Source organism: Mus musculus, chromosome 17 (assembly GCF_000001635.26).
Source record: "Mus musculus strain C57BL/6J chromosome 17, GRCm38.p6 C57BL/6J".
NCBI lineage: Eukaryota > Metazoa > Chordata > Mammalia > Rodentia > Muridae > Mus > Mus musculus.
Genome location: NC_000083.6, coordinates 75,161,351 through 75,183,216, shown reverse-complemented (window position 1 = coordinate 75,183,216; position 21,866 = coordinate 75,161,351). Strand labels below are relative to the sequence as shown.

Below are 21,866 nucleotides of genomic sequence, written 5' to 3'. Positions count from 1 at the left end.
CACAGTACAAACGGGTGGCAGGGTGGCTCTTGCTGACTTTCTGTCTCTTCGTAAGTCAAACGGCAGTTCAGCAGTCTTTGTGATCTTCTGCCTGTGACGCCAGTGAGTCTTCAGCCACTCTTTTGTCAGACACACAAACACCTGATTTTCATCACACACACACACACACACACACACACACACACACACACACACACACAGGTTAAGAAGCCATTGACACAGCAGCATTGAATGAAAAAGGCTGGCCCACCCAACTTTAGATAAATTTTCATTTCCAAGAAATGGAGGGAAGAGGGAAGCGGGGATTAAATGGCTGCCACTGGAAACAAAGCAGTATAACTAGAAACGCACCTTACGACCATGTGCTCAGTGCAAATCTTCTGTACTCCGCCCACCTAGTCCGATGCCCACGGTGAGTCTGTGCTAGAGGAACTACTGGAGCTTCCAATAATCACCTCCACGGAGGTCTAGCTCTGCTCCTCAACCTTTTTTTCTGTATGGATCTATTTAGTGTCGCTGGGGCCTTGTGCATTCTCAGCAAGCATTCCCGCCACTGAACTGTAGCCCCAGCCCAGAGGCCTCCCTTTTAAAGTCTCATTAAGTAGAAATTCCACTTCCTGATTCTCCTGTGGCATACTCCTGGGCAGACGCTATTAGGTTTAATCATCACCGGAGAAGTAGAGTACCTGCTGCCTCTCGAATCTGCCAGCCCAACGCGTAGTAAGTACAGAACAGATGGCCAGCCTGGAAAGGCAGGGTCTGCTCCAGAGCCATCCTCTGCAATTTCTATTGGTGACTGCCTGGAGTGGATGGGGTAACCTGGAGCCAGAAAGTATACAGAACCAGAGCATGGCTACACTGAAGACAAGATTCAGGCCTTTAAGTACTAGGCTCAGTTAATTCAGTTTTCTCCCTCTCCCTCCTTAATCCATACACCCTCACTCCTCCCTCTCTGATCTCCCACCACCCTCCCTAACATCCTGAAGTCAAACTCAGAGAAGCAAGTATGCAGATGACATAAACAACAGTACCACTTTTAGCTAAGCAGCTGGCTTGGGTGTCTGAGCCCAGCTCTCTTAACTGTCTGTGCCTGTTTCCTTCTTGCAAAAGTCGGGTGATGGTAAGATGTGTCCCACTTCATTCAGAGAAATGTAAATCACCAAGGAAATGTTACAAATTGTGTCTACTGTGGCTCACTTCATTACAAGCATCCTAACTGTGAACTTCGTGTGATTTTCTTTGGATTATTTTGACTCCTTGGGGCAGGGATCCACAAACTTGAACTTAAGATAAACTCTGCATACCAACTGCCATTGGGGCACAGCATCTGCTCTCCTACATATTGTCTCTGGCTGCATCCCTACACAGCAGCAGGGGAGAGCCCTATGACAGAGGCCACAAGGCCAGTGAAAACTGAAATTCCTCAGTAAAGCATGCTGGGACAATCCCTTTAGTACTTTTAAATATAGCAAGCCAAGGCCAGTTGTTAGCAATCTAAGAGCATTTGAATTTTCTTCAAATTATACTATTTTTCCATATGTCTTATTGTCAAAAGATGCGTGACCTTCTATAAAAAGTACACAGGGAGAGAAAATAAATTAGAAAACTACTCTTTATAAATAATAAAGTTATATTACACCAGCCAAGTCCATAAGAGACCAGAGCATGTAAGTATTTTTTTCATTTCTTTGTGTTTTTGAATGATCACACTTTATAAGTTTGCTAAGTCATCTCTTTCCAATAAAGATCAACTGCAAAACATGTCCTTCAAGTCATCAATATTCCAGCTGAAGTAGAAGAATAAAATAACGTTGAAGAGAAATGAAAGATTTCTCATAATTTCCATTGAGAAAGTTTCTCATTGTAAATAGAGTTTTTAAATTGTGCTTGAACTTTTGAAAAGTTAAATGCCAATGACAACCCTCTTGCGGAGGGCTGAGGTACTATTCAGAACCGCTTTGGCGACTTACTTACCGTGTGAGTTACTATGCCGTATGCTGCATTCGGAATGAGCTGTGTGTGATCTGCCCCTAAACTTAAACTGGGCAGTTGCCAGGGAGGAGAGTGTGCAGCCTGCGTTAACAAGCGGACTTCCTCTGTTTCTCAATGCCTTCAAATATTTAGTTTCAAAATGAATACGCTGAAAGCCTGAAAAAAATGACTATCCATTCAAGTACCTCGTCGTTGCTACTGTAAACATTCACCCTAAAAGCCAGGGGTCTCAGACAGCTCTGATGATGATGGAGGGGAAGCAGGGAGGAAGGGCTCAAGCCACAGAGAGGGAAATGAGGAGAAGTCAGCAGAGTCCAGTATCTCCCTCTACCTTCCTCTCCGAGAGAGAGAGAGAGAGAGAGAGAGAGAGAGAGAGAGAGAGAGAGAGAGCCAGAAAATAATAATATTTACTGCTGATTTTTAAAAGCCGTAAATTTAAGTCTGAGAATTTAAGTCAGTAGTAGAACATTTGCCTAGCATACAGAGACTCCACATTGAATCCCCAGCAAGACAAACAAACAAATAAGCAAATAAGTATTCTACCTCACAATGTAATATTTTTAAGCTAAGTTTTAGGAGTCACTACATATAATTTCATTTACTTTAGGGATGAGAAAAACTGAGTCTCCAAAATCCTAAATGGCATGTCCTGTGGACTCCCTGGACAGCAACAGCGTAAAGACTCCAGTCCAGTTGTCTGATCCTCACTTCAGCACACTTCCCTGGCCTGCTAGGCACTGTGTGTCACTTGGCATCTAACAGCCAAATCCTCCTTTAAACTTTCCCTGGTACACCAGTCTCAGCCAGGAAAATGACAATACCTGGTTCAATCACACTCGTAGGCACAGACATTTTTCCCCCAAGTACAAATGATCAATAACACTGCTTGAGCCTCGTTAGAGTTTCCAAACCGTAACAGACCAAGCAAAGCACCAGTAAGGACTTCGGGCTGCCCTCCATATTTTTTCTTGATGAAAATCAGTTTGAAATAGCATCCCTTTCCTGCACCCCTCAGACACACACTCCCAAGACTAAACAGCAATATTCCATAAAAAGACCAGATCTAGCCAGTGTTATTATCTGTCTGACATTTCGGTTATTCTTGTGAGTAACTCAGAAAGTAACACGGGTGTCTGGATTATTTGAGTACACATGGTAAGCCATAATTGGTCAGAAAAATAATAAAAGGCCTTTTCCTGAGTGACAAAAATACTGTATTGCACGATGGCATGGCACCACGACAGCTCTCAGTAGACCGCAATGCTTTCTCCACTTACAAAAATGCAGAAAAGAAACAGAATTTTAAAAGAGGAAAAATCCCATTTATGCAGGCAGTAACTACTAGTTTATATTTAAAGTTTTTGTGGGCTGACAGCAATCCACTAGTCTCTCTCGTGCAAATTCATCTTATACGTCAATCTACAATTCTGCCTCGTGATACAGAGCAGACCCGTGGCAGAAGAAGCAAGTCTGCCTCCTTCCTAAACCAAAATCCAGATTTTGACAGTTTTTAGAGAGAAAAAAAATTAGGAGCTTCATTATTTATGAAGGAAAAAAACCTTTGAATTTCATCACAGCTTTCCAGGTTATAGAAGCCAAATGTAATGCATTTCCAACTTATTGATAAGGTGATAAAAAATCAGAAACCAAGCAATGCAGGGTAGACATCCAGGTCTCATCTAGACACTCACTCTCTTCCACCCTTCCATCACCACACAGCTGTGGAGATGCTAAGTCATAAGGGGGAATATTCTAGTTGCTATTTCCCCAAGAAGCCAAAAGTCAGGCTGAAAAAAAAATCTATTTCAAAAAAATCTATTTCAAAAAGCAACTTAAAAGTCCTCGTAAAAGAGAGCACTTTCCCCCTTCAGAGATAGAATGCTGTTCAAACAGAGAGAGAGAGAGAGAGAGAGAGAGAGAGAGAGAGAGAGAGAGAGAGGTGAAGAGAAGGGAAACCAAGTGTTCTATTCTCATAAAACTAGTGGAGGTAGGGACAGTTAGGGACCACGGAGGAACTCACCCACTCGGAAGTTCGTGGCTGTCAGGGTGTCGGCTGCATGGCCGTTCTCACTAATGAGAGTGGTGGTATTCCCCTTCTGGCAGCTGTTCTGACAGTTGCCCTTGGTGCAGGTCACTTTACAGATGCTCGGAGTAAAGACCACCTTGATGCGACCAGTGTGGTTACTCACTAGGAGTAGAGGCAGACAGAGAAAGAACAACAAACACATCAGCTTAGTATCCATGAACTTGCCTTGGAAAAATTTTCAACCGAAAAAAAAAAAAAAAAAAAAAAAGGAAAAGGAAAAAGAAAAAGGAAAGGGAAAGAAAGAGAGGGAAAGAGAGCCCACAGCCGGACAGGTTTCAGGCAGAGGGAAGCCTGCTCTTGCTCGCTGCTCTCTCTCTCTATCCAGTGGTGTCTCTGAAACAGGAGTAGGAAGCTTAACAAACAGAACTCCGGGATGCACTCCAAAACCACATTTGAAGTCGAGTCACTGGAGTGGGATTACTAACCACAATGCTGCACTTTATTCACGGGCAGACAAAGAGCAACATCCAGGGCAAGGCAGATTAAAGAGCCAACCCCCGACAGACAGGCAGATGTAATGCAGAGGGGGTTGGCCCCGCACCTAGCGGTGAATGAGCTCCTGTGTCCTCAACATGCATACTTTCCCGGTTCCTCCACTTATTAAGTCACTGTTTGCAGCCCGACCCCTGGAAATGGTTCAGGCATGCGGCATGTCTGAAAACATCTGTCTCAAATCTCCTGGCACTCTGGGCTGAAGTGATCACATCCTATGTATGACGCAGCTGTGGGAGCCCGTTCCTTTCTCACACGTCAGGGGCATCATTGGTACATGCAAGCTCCTAAAATGTATATGCTGTTTTCCTCAGCACGGGACTTATCAAAGAGAAAGGTAGGGCCGGTTGCGGGGATAGCAGTTCACAACTGTGAAAATAGCCTGAGCCCTCACCATCCTGTGCACAGGCCACCTGAAGAGGGACTTCTGTCATTCACAAAGAACTTTCTTAAAAGCCTGGTGCTATAATCAGAACAGGCCAGCTGAGGTAGCACCGTATCATACAATTGGGCACCGAGCCAAAAGTGCATGGTGGCTTTCACTCCTGGCTCAGTTCTCGTGGGACTTTTTACATTCGGTTTCACCGTTGCTCTAAAACATGAAAGAAATGAAACTGATATTTTCTAGCCAGTCATAACTTTCAAAGTCTCCATGTGGGACCAGCCAACTATAGCTCACGGGCCAAACCTGACCGACCCACCGCTTGGTTTCTGTCAATAAAGTTTAATTGGAACACAGCCACACACTCGTTATCAAAGGCTGCTTTTGATAACACAGTACGATGATACTGAGACGTGAGCTCAGCACATCTGCTTTTAACAGCTCCATCTCTCTCTACGTTGGAGGAGACTGTCACCCTATTTTGACTTCTCTGTGTGTGATATACCATCATTCAGGTCCCTCCTCTGTCCCAGCCGAAATGAGTTAAGTAGGGATGTTGGCAGAAGCTGATGACAATAACAGTGCCAATTTTAAGTCTTCTGAGTAACAGTGTCTTTACCTTGCCAGTCTTCATGGAACAACCAGAGGGGACCAGCGCTAGTCAGCCTATCCAATCTCACCCCTCCCCTACCCCTGGATTTCTTTAGCCTGACAAGAATTGTATTTTCATAAAATCATCCAGGATGCCTCTAGAGACTCGTAATAAATTAAAGTGTGGCTCAAACCTCAACTTAGAAACCAAATTTTAACCAGAGAAGCCATTACAATTTCAAAGTTGGAGCAGGGCCTCGGAGGCTTTTCTACACCGTCATCACTCATACACTGATAGGCTTACAGCACCAAATCGTCCTCCAGGCTTCATCTGACAATGTCTTGCAACAGGCCACTCAACCTGTCATAGGCACACAGTGATTTCTAAACTGAAATGTGGTCTTGAAGCAACATATTAGTCCAAATGAAGGTGTCCCTGTATCACCATCCAATGCCTCTTCCACACGATAGCTTTTCAAACTGCCAGGCCATCAAAGAGATGAAGCTAAAGGAGTTTAAAGCCATCAGCTGAGTTGGCCTTCTTCCTGTAATTTCTCAGAAGGAAAAAAAGAAGTCCCACAGTTCTTTTCAAATGGTTTTCCAAGGAAGTTTTTCCTTCTATGGAGGTTTTAACACTAGAGCTCAAGATGGATCGTTTAAGCCAGGTGTGAAGACACACACCTGTAGTCTCCCATCTCGGGCAACAGGCTGAAAGATTGTTGTGAGTTCAAGGCCAGCCTGTTTTACCCAGTGAGTAACAGGCTAGCTAGGACTATGTAGCCAGACCCTATCTTAAGAAAAGAAAAAACAATTACAGAAAGGGGGAAGAGAGGAAGAGAGGAAAAGAGGAAGAGAGGAAAAAAGGAAGGGAAGAAGGAACGGAGGGAGGGAGGGAGGGAGGGAGGGACGGACGGAGGGAGGAAGAAAGGAAGGAAGGAAGGAAAGAAGGAAGGAAGGAAGGAAGGAAGGAAGGAAGGAAGGAAGGAAGGAAAGAAGGAAGGAAAGAAGGAATTAGTTTAATAAATAGATATTTTACTTGCAAAGAGGACTTCAGCATTCTTCAAAATTGCATTGTATAAGCAGCGGCTGTCAGAACTTAGAGCAGAGGCTCACAGTCTAGGCAGTAGAGTATAGAAATGCAGGCCAAAAGGACATTATTAGAACCATTTGGCTCTACTGGCATAGCCCAAATGCACCTGTACCTAGGAGTTTAGAGGGCTGGAAAGATGGCTCAGCGCTCGCTGCCCTGTCCTGGGGACTGCAGTTTGGATCCAAGCAGCCATGTTGGGCAGTCCACAAGCACCTCCAACTCCAGCTTCAGGGCATCAGATGCCCCTTCCTATCCTTCGCTGCGACCCCTCCCCTCCCCTCACACTCAAAGACATGCAAGTAGTGAACATAGCTGTGTTCCAGTAGAACTTTGTTTAAAGAAATAGTTTACTGCCCTCAATTTTAAATACTTCTATGAATATTTCCAAATATCTGGGCATCCACCCTAGAAATTTAAAATCATACAATGAAATACTGTCAGCGGCTGAATAGAATTCTTCTCATTTTTTTTTAAACAGTAGCATAAACAAATGCAGCTTGGTCTCATGTTGTCAGACCACAGTTACAAATATCTCGAGGACACTTTGCGTGCATAAGCACAAGCTCACGTTGGGGAGGGACATATACACTGGCAGATGACAACATCGTCTCTCTTCAGAAGAATACAAACTTGGATTTCTTCTAGATCATGGTTCAATAATGAAATAAAAATAAATAAATAAAACCCTCTACCAACTATCCAGTGCTCTCCAGCATTCACTTGCAGCATAGCATCTGCTATACAGATGCTTGCTTATAGCAACTGAGACATCCAAAGAAAGCGACCAGTCAACCATGAGTCCTGCCTCACCTCGGAGCTACAGGAGTCACTCCAGAGGCACTCGAAGTTCTCCCAGCCTATTGTTTCAAAACAATGTATATTCCTCTGCCAAAAAATATTTTGACCCAGGCTCATTTGGATTTTCAAAAGGCAGAGACAGCTTCATATGACGTAACCCTGATTTTTAAAATGCTCATATTGTCCAGGAAGCAGGAGATGCATAATTTTTCATATTTCCCCTTATGTTTTACAAGCTTTCCGCTAGAATCTAATTCTAAAATAGACACTGATATTCCTGGTGGGTCCTTTTGTCTTGTCACAATACAATTAATTGTTCATAATCATTGGTCTGAGTTTCCAACACCACACTGTCCAAAATCAGTATCAGAAAAATAAAAAAAGCTGACAGTAATCAGTTTGTTCAGATTCCTGTCAGGGTCTCAATAAGAACTGAGTTCTCTAAACCACTTCTACCTTCCTAAGGAAGGACTTCACATTTCAAGTACACAAAACTGTGGTCCACCAGCGAGGGCTTCGACTTCCTCAGTTGCAGGAGTAAAAGCCTATACTTGGTCACCATCCAAGAGTCTACAATGATGTCAGTAACCATGGATGTGAGCTATCCTCCAAAAGCCACTGGGCTATAGGAGACATTCTCATGACTTGCCTATTACTGAGGGACTCTTGTGTCTTGTATATGGTTGCCAGCAAATGTTAAAATAAGTAAAGTGACTCAGAACTGTCATAACACAAGGAGCCCTCACGGGACCGGGACTCACAGGTTGCCGTAGGTCATTTCTGTCTAAGGCCCTGCTGCATCATCAGAGAATAAGACTAGCAATGGTGGAAGACCCTGGTGGAGAGCATTTCATAGCTTATGAGAACTACTAAATCTGAGAAGCAAAAAGGGGACCAAGTCAGGAGTTAGCAGGGAGATCACCGGACAGCCTTTGCCCATGTTCTCTCTGGGAGAAAACAAGTGTAATTTTAAAAGATCCTTGTGGGTAAATCAGCCCCAGAAATCTTAAGCAAGCACTTTAAGACCTTACATTTTAGAGGCCTTGGCTAAAAAGTTGAGATTGCCTGGAGCCATGTAGCACCTCTCCTGGGCCTCCTAGTCAGTCAGTCAAAGACACACAAGTCAACATCCTGTCTACAACTTCTGCCAGACCCTACGTGAACTTATACCTCCAAGAAGAGGCACTGATGCCTGGCTTAGAGCAAACCACAGACATTTAGAGTGAATTGCAAGTGCCACGGGAGGGGGAAGCTTTCATTTGTGCTGCACAACTACTCCCCAAAAAGAAAATTCAAAACTATGGAAATTGTTTCTGACAAATGGACTGCAGCCTAGAAAAGAGTTCACTTGCCACGGTTCAGTCATAAGATGGGGGCAGCCAGAGAAATAAATATAACAAGTTGAGGCCTCACTTCCGATGTCACGAACAAATATGGTCCCCTTAGCATTTACCCAGACTGCTGCTCCATCGCGTCAGCACGCATCCAACTTAAACAACAGGAACCAGCAAGCACAGGCAACGTCCGTTCCATCAGAGGCAGCCTCTCAGATGAAACGCCATTACCCTGCCATTAACTGAGGCCCAGCTGAAGACACACAGGCTCAGTCAACACAGGTAACACAACCCTACCCCCCCACCCCCCCACCCCCCACCCCCACTCAGCAGAGAGAGACTGACCCAACAGGTCATGCACCCACTCGCGCAGTCTATCACTTGCCCCAAGGTCAGGAATTCCTTGAAGGAGAAATATTTAGAGTATCCCATGCTGTTTAGCCCAATAGGGCTTTACCATTCGGATCCAGAGTTAGCTCCTTTCTAGATTATGAAAAGAACATTCAGGGAGTGCTGTATGTTCTTCATACCTCATGGGGTAAATGCCCAGGGACTGGAAAATCTTCCAAGAAGGAATATCCTGCGAGATTTCTACTCTGAGTTTGTGCAAGTTCTCCTTGCCACACAGGTAACTAAGCTCCAGTGACCAACATGTTGACCCTTCTCTCCCGTCCCAGCTCTCCCTTCATAGTCACTGGAGGGAACCGCATGCTGGTTATGTCTTTCTCTGGAGTGCACACACATAAATTAACATTTCCTTCTATTTATAGACAGCTATGAAAAAATTTGCCTTACGGAAGAACAGAGAGAGAAGTAGAAAATTATATTCGGCCAAATAATAAATTGCCGTGTCTGGCCTGAGGATACTGGTTATCAAAAAGCAGCACTGAGGGGTTCGAGGAGTGGCTCAGCGGACAGAGTGCTTTCTAAGGGAACATAATGGTCTGGGAACCCACTGTAAAAGGAGAAAAGGCTGTGCACAAGGATGTGCGCCTTTGATCTCGTCATCTCAAAGCCGGAGGGATGGAGACAGCACATCTCTTAGACTCACTGGCTGGCCAGCCTAACCAAATGGTCTAGCTCTCAGCTCCAGTGAGAGATCCGATCTCAAACAATTAGTCGGATGGTTTCACACACACACAGTGCAGTAGTAGTCAAATAATATGGAGTTTTAAGACATAAATGCACATGAACTCATCCAAAGGCCTATTTGAGATGTGCAGCCTCTACCAACCCCAGGCTCTCATTATGACCTCGCTTGCCTAACTCTCCCAGAGAATAGAGGATCTAAGGACACATTCTTCATTAGGTGACCTCTGGCTAAGTTCCCCTGCCTTTCTCCACACGAAAAATGTTAGCCCACCCAAGGTCACTTTTTCCACTGGGCACAAGAAGCTCTCCACTCCGGCCTTCTCAGACATCCCACACCCACACCCTTTCATCCTCATTAGCAAGCAATCACGCTGTATTGTTCTCATGTAATTCTATTCTGTTCTATCCACTCTATTCCAGACGACGTTCTGCTTCTCTGACCTCCTTAATATAAAACTGCCAGGTCCAAAGGGCACCCCATTCTTCCCCAATGGCAGGACCGCTGACTTAGTCCAATACTGAGTCTAGGTCCAGCTCAACTTGGACTACAGGACTTTTGACAATTAGATAAAAGCTAGAATTGCTCAGGAACTTAGGAGACTGGTCCCATCTGCCAAGAAGGGACTCCTCTCTTACCTCTGGCAGAGGGGACAAATGGCTACTTTGGTGCCTATCAGCATGACAAAGCCCATGCTGGTCTCTGGGCTTCCTCAGTATCATAGCTACCTGTCATAAGTCTATGCTAGCGTCCTAGCCACCCCACCCCTCACCCCCAGGTCCTCGTCCTTTTAACGGGGCTATGTTCCCTGAACTCACTCTCTATCTCTTACTCTTTCTTACTCCCCAGCCCCGCTCTATTCCCTGTCTCTCTTGCTATCTCTCTGCCTCCACTACTCTCCCCTGCTCTCCAGGCCTGGCCACGTCCAGTGTCCTTGCCATGTTCAGTCTGCTTTTCTCTCTAATCTCTCTCATTGATATTAACCACATCAACCTAGTGGTCATGTTGTCAGGGTTTTTTTTTTTTTTTTTTTTTTTTTTTTTTTTACTGTGGCCCCTCACATACAAAAGCTATCTCCTAACTCTCTTACCATTTCCTCTTCAGTTTGCTGAAACCAACCAGGTTTCGCTGTCAACACTCCATTATACCTGCCTTTAGGAAGGTTTCCAGTGCATTCCACATTGTCAAATACAACAACAAATCCTCTGGTCTCTCTTGTTCCAAAGTCTACCATCGATGACATACTAACACACACACACACACACACACACACACCAAGCCAACCACATGCTCTGCAGGGACATGTTCCTAGTCAAAAAACATATCCAGAACTAAGCTCCCTTCAATATTTCTTCTAATCTTGTTCTTTTTTCTGTTGTCTGGCAGCGATATGGCAGCAAATGCTGTTTGTTAGTTGTTATTCAGGAAGCACCCACATCTCCTCCAGTTCCTGATGACCTCTGGCTGCAGTGCTCCATCGCTCCATCTAGACTGCTTCAGCTGTTTCCTATCTGGACGCTGCTTTCCTATCCCCTGCCACGGCTCACTCTCCTCACAGCATCCAGTGTACCCTTTTGTAAGAACAGTCAGAGCACAGTTCTCCTCCCTTCCACGGTGTCTCCTTCAATCAAGGTATAAGCCACGGGCCTTTCAAAACCCGTGGAGCCAAGACCATAACTCTGCCCACCCTCATCTCTGGTTTTCTCGCCATTCCTGAAACACTTACACACTCCTGTCTCCAGCCTTGGCACTTGCTGCCTCAGCTGGAATGTTCTTCTATAGACACACATAGCTACTTCTATCCCTCGTGTTCTTCAAGCCTTCTCCCATCAATTTTTCAGGGAAGTCCCTCACTGCAACCGAAGATAAAACTGCAAGAACATCCCACATTGCCTAATTGTACCCTGAATTTCCTATTTGATGTAAGTTTCTTCTGTTTCTTTTTTATTCGTTTTATATAAACTCCATAAAACTAACCATTTCACACCAAGTACCTAAGCAAAAATAGGATGAAATTGGACATGACATGAAATTAATATTAATATTTACCTGTGGGAAATTACATGACACGCCTATGAAGCCTTTACTCTTAAACTGTATTTGCTATGTGTACGCTTGCCTAGAGAAGTATTTTAATCACTAGCATGTTAGAGCAAGAGAAAACAGAAGCCATTATGACTTGCAAATTCTGCAGTTATTAAAGGTATTTTCCCTAAAACATTAAAACATTACCAAAATAGCTAATGATTTTTTTTATGTAAAACAATTTTTAAATTAAATAAAACCAAAAGAAATAATGACCTAGGTAACAGGAAATAGAATTTCTCAGCACATTTTCAAAAGAAAAACAATTTTTGTTACCAAACAACATATTATGCAAAAAAAATCCTATGACAGAAGACCCCTTTTATTTCAAAGATAAAATCTGGAGTCTCTAAGGTATTTAGTTTTTCATTTACTTCTAACTTAGTAAGGATCCATTCACTGTTAGTACATCATTGTCTGGATGTAATAACTCTTAGGGAAGTAGTGGTCACATTCATTCCAAAAGACAAAAACACTTTGGTTCTAAGCTCAGAGTGACAGCCTAACCAAAAGAACATACATGAAGATGCAAGGCTTCATCCCTTATCTCCATGTATTTCAGGTCTAGTTTCCTACCTCATGCATTCAACCTATGATTTACTTTGAACCAAGAACTAAGGGAGGCGGCTCAGCTGGTAAAGTAGTTGTGGGGCAAGAAGAGAAAGGACCTGTGTTCAGATGCTCAGAACGCAAGCAAACTCCGGGTGAGTATTTTAGCCCACCTGGAATCCCAGTGCTTGTGAGGGACAGAGAAGGAATCCTCGGGGAAAGTGATGAGCTAGAGAGGCCAGAATCTACAAGCTCTGGATGCAAGGAGAGACCCTGCCTCAAAAAATAAAGCTTGCAATCAAGGGAAATACTCAAAACCAAGTTCAGATCTTCATACACTTGCACTTCATGAACATACACATGCCCACATACATAGGAATATATATACACACCACAATCAAACACAAACAACAACAAAAATGACAGCTCTTTTCCCCTAATCATTATTCCTGCCTCACTCCTTTTAAGGAGTGCAATTTTTAAACACTTCTTAAACAATTTTTTAAAAAGGCTATATATTTAAAAAGACCGTATCTTGAGAATTTGGTATTCCTTTGATCTTGCATTGTCCTTCTTGCATTTTTACCGCCTTTAATATCATTTTCTTCTTTACAAATAGAAGAAAAAAGTCTTTCCATCCCTTGAATAAAATCCAGTATTTCTGAAGATACAATGTATTTTATAGTCAGAAGACTCTTACCCAAAAAATAGTTTACTCACCCAACAGGAACTGGCCCAGTGTTTCAAGAAAGAAAACACAGTCTGTTATAAACCAAACTAGCAAAACACTAATGACTTTTTGACATTTCATTCTCTGAGCTTTTTTTTGTAAAGTAGTTTTCTTTGACTTTATAGACCCTGAAGAGAGCCAATAACCCAGACATACTCCTTCAGTTTAGGGACAAGGAACACTCAGCAAGGTTCAGGAAAAATTCTAGACTGTAGTTCAGGGGCAGACATGACTACACTTGCCTCCACTAACTAGAAACAGAAACAGGGTGCACACCTTGTTCCCATGTTCCTGTCACCACAACAAGTGGTTCTATGATGCTCATTCTGACACTTCCTCCAGAACTCATCTGTCCAGAAAACATATGGAAGACCCCACCCCCAATTCTGAATGCTTCCCAGGACATACCAGTGTGTCCCATCCACAACAGACAATGGGATATGGATTGTTGTGACTCAAGCGTTAAAGAAAAATATCTTTGAAAGAAGACAGGTTCTGATTCTGTTAAAAGGATGAGGAGGAAGAGGAGGAGGAGGAGGAAGAAGAAGAAGAAGAGGAAGAGGAAGAAGAGAGAACAAGAGAGAAGGGAGAGGAAGAACGAGAACGAGAAGAAGAAAAGGAGTTCACTGAACCCATTTTATCAAGCTGGATGGAGGAAGCAATTGATAATTGTGATCTAAAATATGCAGGGAGAATTAATAGTTTACCCGTGGATGTGTTTTTGTCTTGTTTTGCTTTGTTTTGCTTGCTTGTTTGCTTTTTGAGGGGCGAGCAGGTAGTGAGAAACATTCCGGCCCAGGATGTTACTTCATTAGCTTGTCTTCCAAGGGGGAAAACATTGATGTCATTTTTTTTCATATGTGAAAGATCTCTACCTCCCTCAAGGTTTCCAGGCTAGTAGCTGAAGCACACACTTCAGACACCAGGGCATGGCCTTGGGTACAGAGGGGGCAGAGTAGGAGTTCACAAAGATGGCATCCTCGCTGTCAAGAAGAGGAAGGCAGAGAAATCAGCACTCACCTGCCCAGACCCACACCATCTGGCTGGGCTGCAGGAAATAGTGCTTAGTATGCCTTGTGTGACTCAGATTTTCTATCCCTTAATTTTGGAATGGAATTAGGTTTTATTTATCTCCACATTTGTTGTTTTTCAAAAAGCAAGAGAGTGGATACATTTGTCATTGCTCTGTCATTCACCATTCCCAGAAATAGCATCGGCTTGCTTGTATGTGGAGGAGGAAGGCTGACTACACAGGCAAACGGCTACTGGGTTATGCATTTACCAAGCAACAAATTCCAAGATTTGCCCACAAGCCTCAGGGGAGGCTCTTTCCTTCACAGATCTTAGCTCATCTCCAGTGTTCACTCTGATAAATAAGATTCTATGTCACCTATATAGTTCTTGTCACAAATAGTTCTGACAGAAATCAAACTTGTTTAAAGTAAATTAAGACCTATCCTGTTTAGGCACAACTGGCCCTCATCTTCAGCCACACCCACATGGACAGCCAGGGATTAACCAGGCCATGCTGCAGGATCTTTACTACCACACTTCCTTCCTTCACACATAGACTCGTCCCCTATAAAACGTCCTTCTTGCTCTCCCTGACAGCCATCCTTTGGATGCCTTTCCCTTCCCAAATTCTATCACCCTAAGTCCTGATGAATGGCAGAGACCCCTGTCCTTTTGATTCTGTCTCCCTATGTCTGTCGATGCCTCTCTACTTTGCCACTTTCCTTTTGCCTCAGTCAAAATGTAAAACAAAAACCGTGTGCCCTCTCATTCTCTTACTTGTCTCTCACCCTTAGTCTTTCCTATGTATAACTAATGTCCCAAAAGTTACGTGTCTGTCCTTGGAGATGAGAAATGGCCCAGAGGGACAGAGGTGGCTGTAAGAAGGAAGAGCAGTGAGCAAGGTGACAGAGTCTGAGGCTTCAGAGCTCACAGGAAGACAAGTGGGAGGGACAGAGGGATGGGTGATTCTCACCCAGCGACTCATGGTGCAAGTCATACGACTTCGAAGGAGTTGAATCGTCTGAAGCGTCTGTTACCTTCATAACCTGACTTGGAAATCGTCTATAGCACCAAAGACAGATAAATGCATAGGATAAAGTCAACTAGAACATTTTACAAATATAAATTAAGTATAAAAGGAAAAGAATGGCAAAAAGGCCGTCAATGAAGTGCTTGCCTTGGTACTGAATGTATGCCCCAGCACCCACACCAAAAAATAAAGCTGGGTGTGATAGCACACAAGTGCAATCTTAGCACTGTGACGGGGAAAACAGCAGCCCAGCCTACTTGTGTGCTTCAAGCCACTACAGATGCCCATCTTTAACAAAGAAAAGAAACTCTGTAGACCAACATACTGCTTGGCTGCTGATGGCCTCATATATGCACTCATTGCACTCATGTTCATACATGCCTCCATGTTCCCTCCTAGGAAGCTCAATCTCTCCCTACACACACACACACACACACACACACAGAGAGAGAGAGAGAGAGAGAGAGAGAGAGAGAGAGAGAGAGCAGAGCAGAGAAAGAAGGCCATACCCCTAAACCCTCAATAGGCATCTAAGTCCCTGGTACTAACAGGCCGACAATAGATGACTCAATGCACCCCTGATGGCCTATAATTATTTCTTATAAACAAAGAAAGAGAAACACAGGGAACAAAAACAACATTGTAAATTGAATGCATTTTGCTTTAAGAAGCTCTATAAAAGTTGAGTATCAACACTTTTGCAATTGCAATTACCAAAACAATTCTTGCTCAGTGACCCAAGGTCTCATCATTAGGAAAGCTTTCCCTGTTTCAAAATCATAGTATTTCGTCTCCAGTATCATGTGATAAATAAAATCTTAAGAATGATTCATTGCCAATATAAATAAATAAATAAATAAATAAATAAATATTACATAATTACAAATTGATTTTCAGGGTGTGAGCTAATTCTTTTTAAGTTACTCATTTTCAACTTGCTTGTTTTTGTTGGTGTGTGTGTGTGTGTGTGTGTGTGTGTGTGTGTGTGTTTGTTTTGTTTTGGTTTTGCCTCATCAAGATAGACCCTCCTCTGATGAATACTGTAGTGACTTTAAGATATATCAAAAAACCAACTCCATACCTCTTTCTTCAAGAGATGAAATCCAAATGGAATAGATGAAATGGATTGTGGGTCAGGGAGAGCTTCTTTGATGTTTGATTATTTCTGTGAAACTGAACAGGGCTTAATAGTAACTCCATATTCAGGTAAGTAAGATAAAATTCCTATAGCTCACAAAATTCACAAATTCTCAAAATGTAATTGGACTCTGGCTATCCAATCACCTAAAAGTATCTTACACAAAGTAGTAAAATAGTCCCTTGAGAATTACTGATCTCTCTTGACTATTCCAACTCATAGCTGTGGTTCCTGTTAAACTTCTATGAATAACATTTTAAACAGTCAAGATAGTGTGCTAATACCATTAGTCTCACAATGACTTGAGCTGGTGACACATCACATACTAAGCAGCTGTCTCCTCATAGGTTATAATGGAACTAACAAATCCCTATTGCTTAGTGACATCCTTAAGAGCTGAAGCCATACTCTGCTCAGATGTGTGATAACGATGATATGTGCATGTGTCCTGTACTGCCATTGGCAGACAAGTAAGATCAAACCATTATGAGGTCTGCAACAGTAATGGTGCCTGCAGTCAAGTCCAAGGACCTGAGTTTGATCCCTGGGACCCACATGGTAGTAAAAAAAATGACTTCCAAAGTTGCTCTCTAATAGCCTCACATACGCTTGAGCACACCCAACCCCCCGCCCCCCCCCCCACACACAAACATATCAATAAATAAGGGCAATTTTAAAAACATACTATTATATATAATACCTATACTTGATAATAAGAAACTATTATGTTAGTGCTTTATATGTGGTCATCATTCTATAGATTTTGTAATTTTTAGAATGTATTATATTATAAAACTAAGTTTCCTGAAACCAGCATGCCATGTCCCACCGGGCACAATCTCATACAGCTTGTTTTGACTGAATCTCTTGTTTGCACTAAGAGATCACGTTGAAGACTACAGAATGGAAGGAAATCTTTGCCAATTATTCTTTTTTCTTTCTTTCTTTCTTTTTTAAGGCTTGTTTTATTTTAATGACTGATCCAAGTGAGGCCACAGCCAGACCACTAAGTACAGACACGAGGGAAGCTTTATTTCTTGGTCTCTTCCTTCTTGGACAGAGTCTTGATGGCCTCTTCCTTCTTCGCCTGGACGCGCTCCTCCCTGCACTTTTGTGCTTCCTTGGTCTTAGACCTGCAAGACTCAGCCTGGTCAGCCAGGAGCTCCTTGTGGGCCTTGTCTGCCTTCAGTTTGTGGATATGCTCCATGAGGATCCACTTGTTTTTGAACACATTCCCTTTGACCTGTAGGCACAGGCTGTGATACATACGACGGTCAATCTTCTTGGATTCCTGGTATCTCCTGAGAAGCCGGTGCAGGATCCTCATCCTTCTCATCCAGGTCACCTTCTCGGGCATCCAAGCATTGGCAGTACCCTCCCTCTTCCCTATGCCCATATGCCTGCCCTGCTGTTGGGCCAAGGTGTTTTCCCGGCAATGGACAGTCACAGGCTTCCGGATGATCAGCCCATCTTTGATCAACTTCCTGATCTGCTGACAGGAGTTGGCATTGGCGATTTCATTGGTATCACTGGGATCCAACCTGATCTTCTTTTTCCCACAGCAGAGGACACTAGAGGCAAGCCCCTTCTGTAGCCTGAGCATACTCACGGCTGCGGACGCAGCAACGAAAGGAAAGAGCGCCAATTATTCTTGAAACAAGGACCTAATACCCAGAATTTGAAAAAAAAAAAAAAACAGCTTGCAAATCAACAGATGATCTAACAAAATAGATCACCTTTAACAGATGAAACACAAGCATCCAATGTGTGTTCTTAAGGTGTTCAACATTCCTAGCCATCAGGAAAATTCAGTTAAGGCTATCTTGATAAACCCACATCCTCCCAGGCAGAGTGGCTGTCATCAAGAAACTGGACAACCAATGGCGAGGCTGTGTGACAGAGGACTGCTTGTCCACTGCCGGTGTGAGAGCAATCTGATATAGCTATTATGGGACTCAGTAAGGAGAGGTTCTCAAAAATTAAAAATAGAATTGCCATATATCCTGAGCCATATCATTGCTGGGCAAATGTCCAAGCAACTCCATATCCTACCACAGAGTTCCTGGCACATGCCTGGTCTTTACTGCTCTATTCACAACAGCAAGGAACTTGGAACAGCCTAGATGTCCATCAACAGATGAATGAATAATAAAAACGTGCTACCTAAACGCAATAAAATTTTATTCAGCCACAAAACAACTATGAAATTTTCAGAAAAAACTACGCAGATCTGGAAAGCATTATACTGAATGTAGAAACCCAAACTCAGAAATACAAAAATCATAGTTTTTTTTCTCATATACAGATCCTAGTGTATTGTGTGTGTGTGTGTGTGTGTGTGTGTGTGTGTGCGCGCGCGCGCGCGTGCGTGCGTAAAAACTAGATATGAGACAAAGAGGGATTAAAAGAGGATTTAAAGAAAGTAGGGTAGGTAAGCAATAAGACATATATCATGAAGGTGGAAAGGAAGGCTGGGATAGGGGTTCATGGGTGGGTCACTGAGGTCAAGGGGAAGAGGAGAAGCTAACAACACTTTTCACTTGAAAATGACATAGTGATATCTAATACTTTCTTTGCCGCTTTAAAAATGAAATTAAGGGCTGGTGAGATGGCTCAGTGGGTAAGAGCACCCGACTGCTCTTCCGAAGGTCCGGAGTTCAAATCCCAGCAACCACATGGTGGCTCACAACCATCTGTAACAAGATCTGACGCCCTCTTCTGGAGTGTCTGAAGACAGCTACAGTGTACTTACATATAATAAATAAATAAATCTTTTTTAAAAAAATGAAATTAAACTAGCTAGGTGTGGTGGTGCACGCCTTTATTCACAGCATTTGAGAGGCAAAGGTAGGCAGATCTCTGAGTTCCAGGCCAGTCTGGTCTAAAGAATGAGTTCCAGGATAGCCAGGGCTACACAGAGAAACCCTGCTGCTGCTGCTGTTGTTGTTGTTGTTGTTGTTGTTGTTGTTGTTACTATTATTAATTATAAATAGAAAGTGATTGTGACCAATGAAAAACATATGGCAGGAAGGTTTGTAAGTGTGCAGTGTGATGATGAGTGCCCAGCAATGAGCTGACCCAGGGATGTGTCTCTTTGACTGTAGCCCACTGTTAAGCAATTCAGACACAGAGCGCTGAATAAATGCATACCCAGACCTTAGTGTAGCCGTTAACACATAGAACGTGCCAAACAAGTGAGGAAGAGTCTCTCATTTCTCCAGCTACACAATCTTTAAAGACCAAAAATACAACTTATCGTAACTTCTGTAGGGTTTCTTTTTCCAGATATACTCAGGTGTGGCTTGGAAACTGGGACCCCTGACAAGAGACAGGAATCACTTTCTCCACTACACGTCTTTGAAAGAATCCTTTAGACAGAGTGAACTACTGTGGCATTTCTATGTACAAGACATGGCAAGGCATGCCTGATAGGTATTTACACAAATACCACACGGTGGTTGCCAGAAAGCCCAAACCAATAAAGATGAATAAATTGTCAAGATGGGGTTGCAGGAAGACTTCCTGAGAAGGTTCCCCCAAGCCACACTCACTGGATCAACGTCAACTGGATATTCTCCATGCGGAATGAGCAAGAATCCTCAAGCCCGAACTGAAAATGTTTCTTTAAGAAAATCTATATGGGACCATCCAGGGGTGCCTGTGGCCACACAGACAACACTAGTTAAAAATCAGTGAGTCATAAAACAAAACAAAGGGACATCAATGTGGAAACAGGGACCCTAGGGAGGAAAGAGAGCTGATGGAAGTGAGGTGGAGACAAGAGAGAGGCTGAGAAGTGACAATACATAGAAATGTGTGTGTGTGCGTGCACACGTGCGCACACATGCATGCGTGTGTGTGTGTGTGTGTGTGTGTGTTAAATTGTAAAAAAAAAAAAAAAAAAAACCCTGCTTTAATCATTAAAAATAATCCAGATGAGCATTCAAATCCATAAATCAGGTTCTACTGATCTCAGGCCAGGCAAGAAAATTCTCCAAGTTTTCCAAGGGTTTGGGGAACTTTTGAAACTCACCCACCCTTTCCCCTCTTCCTATCTGCCCCGCCATTCTACGCCTTTCTAGGAGAGAGGGGAATGGAGAAAGAGCTATTAAGGGCACGAAGCAAAGAAGCAGGGCAGCTGGGTTTTCCCTCCCTAGAAGACGATCATGTTGGGACACCCAGTTGTCCGAACACGCAACTGTGAGGGAGCAGGTTAGAAATAGAATCTCCAGTAGCTGGACTCTTTCTGTTTACAATGCAGAGAGTTCACATCATGTGAGGTGAGAGGGTGTTAGACTAACGCTGCATGGAGCAATGAGGTTGATGGCCATCCCAAGAGAATGCGCACGCCCAGCCCCACAAGGCAGACTTCACAGGACCAGTACTAAGTTCTGTAAGTGTCTCTTACTGAAAGTGAGAAGCACACGACATTTGGGTGCCCATCACACACTGCTCCATCCCCAGGCCTTTGTAAGAACTTTGAAGTGTGTTCTTGCACCCAGGATTCATGGAGCAGAAAGTTTCCCTGTGGCTGCCCCCACTTCCCTTGATTAGTCTACTTCCCTCTCCGTTCTTCTCCATTACAAATCCCTCAAGAGGCCTTCGGTTGAATCTAGTTTAGTCAGCATCAGCCTTGCCTGGGAAGGCTCTGACAGACAGCTGGCCAGCCCCACACCGGTCAAATGCCTGTTTTCCAGTTCACTGTACCCAGAAGGTGGGGCTATCCATATGGTATTTTTCTACCTACATGCATTCTGTCTAACTGCAACCAGATTGTGTCCCTGACTGAGACAGGCAACTGATCTGTCTAAATTGTTCCCAACAGTCTTTCTTCTGTCGTACAGGCATGGTGATCTAAGGAGACACAGAAAGAGACAGAGACACAGAGAGACAAAGACAGACAGAGGCAGAGGCAGAGAGACACACAGAGAGAACAGATTCCAAGGTGGTCCAGGTTCCAGGAAGGAGGAAGGGAACATGTGAGGTCTCTTCAAGCCATCAGTCAGAGCCGCGCCCACCTCACTGCCCAAGCCCAAATGAAGGAGAGATGTGCAGGAATAAATAAAGCGGTTGCAAGAGAGGAGAGGAAAGAAAGAATTATACATAACTAATGTCATCCCTCATTAGTCATGCCGGGGTAGATAAAATGCAGGGATGGGAGTAAAATAGATCAGAGAATCATTTTTCACAGAATATGTTCCCCGCCTTTCCTCCCTATCAAAACAAAGCAAAGCCCACCTCAACAGTCCTTTCTCATTACAAACCTAGTGAATTAAGGGGGCGGAAATCAACATTTAGAACAGTCTTTTTTTCTCTCTCTCTCTCTCTATCTGAACCACAAGGAATATTATTTTTAATTGATGAATAAAGGGAAAAAATGAAAATATTTTGTTTGGGAGGAGGGCTATTCTCTAAAGTAAAGCAGGCTTCGTGTGCAGGCTGCTCCTTGGAATGAAACCTTGAAG

General features: G+C 43.4%; 1 protein-coding gene and 1 pseudogene across 14 annotated transcripts in view; both read right to left on the bottom strand.

Moving 5' to 3' along the window:
- The window catches only part of Ltbp1 (latent transforming growth factor beta binding protein 1), a 387,033-nt gene that overhangs the window by 209,296 nt on the left and 155,871 nt on the right, over positions 1 to 21,866 (bottom strand). For 6 of the 14 annotated variants that reach the window (XM_006524348.4, XM_030249831.1, XM_006524350.4 and 3 more), the window contains exon 5: positions 4,013 to 4,180. The exons of 1 other annotated variant lie outside the window; for it this stretch is intronic. In XM_006524348.4, the coding sequence (XP_006524411.1) occupies positions 4,013 to 4,180 (168 nt within the window). Of the gene's footprint in view, positions 1 to 4,012; positions 4,437 to 4,619; positions 4,672 to 21,866 lie in introns of those variants that run through there. 7 more of the 14 variants (NM_206958.3, NM_001331234.1, NM_001331233.1 and 4 more) reach the window with 2 other exon arrangements.
- On the bottom strand, positions 17,357 to 18,041 carry Gm6276 (predicted pseudogene 6276; annotated as a pseudogene).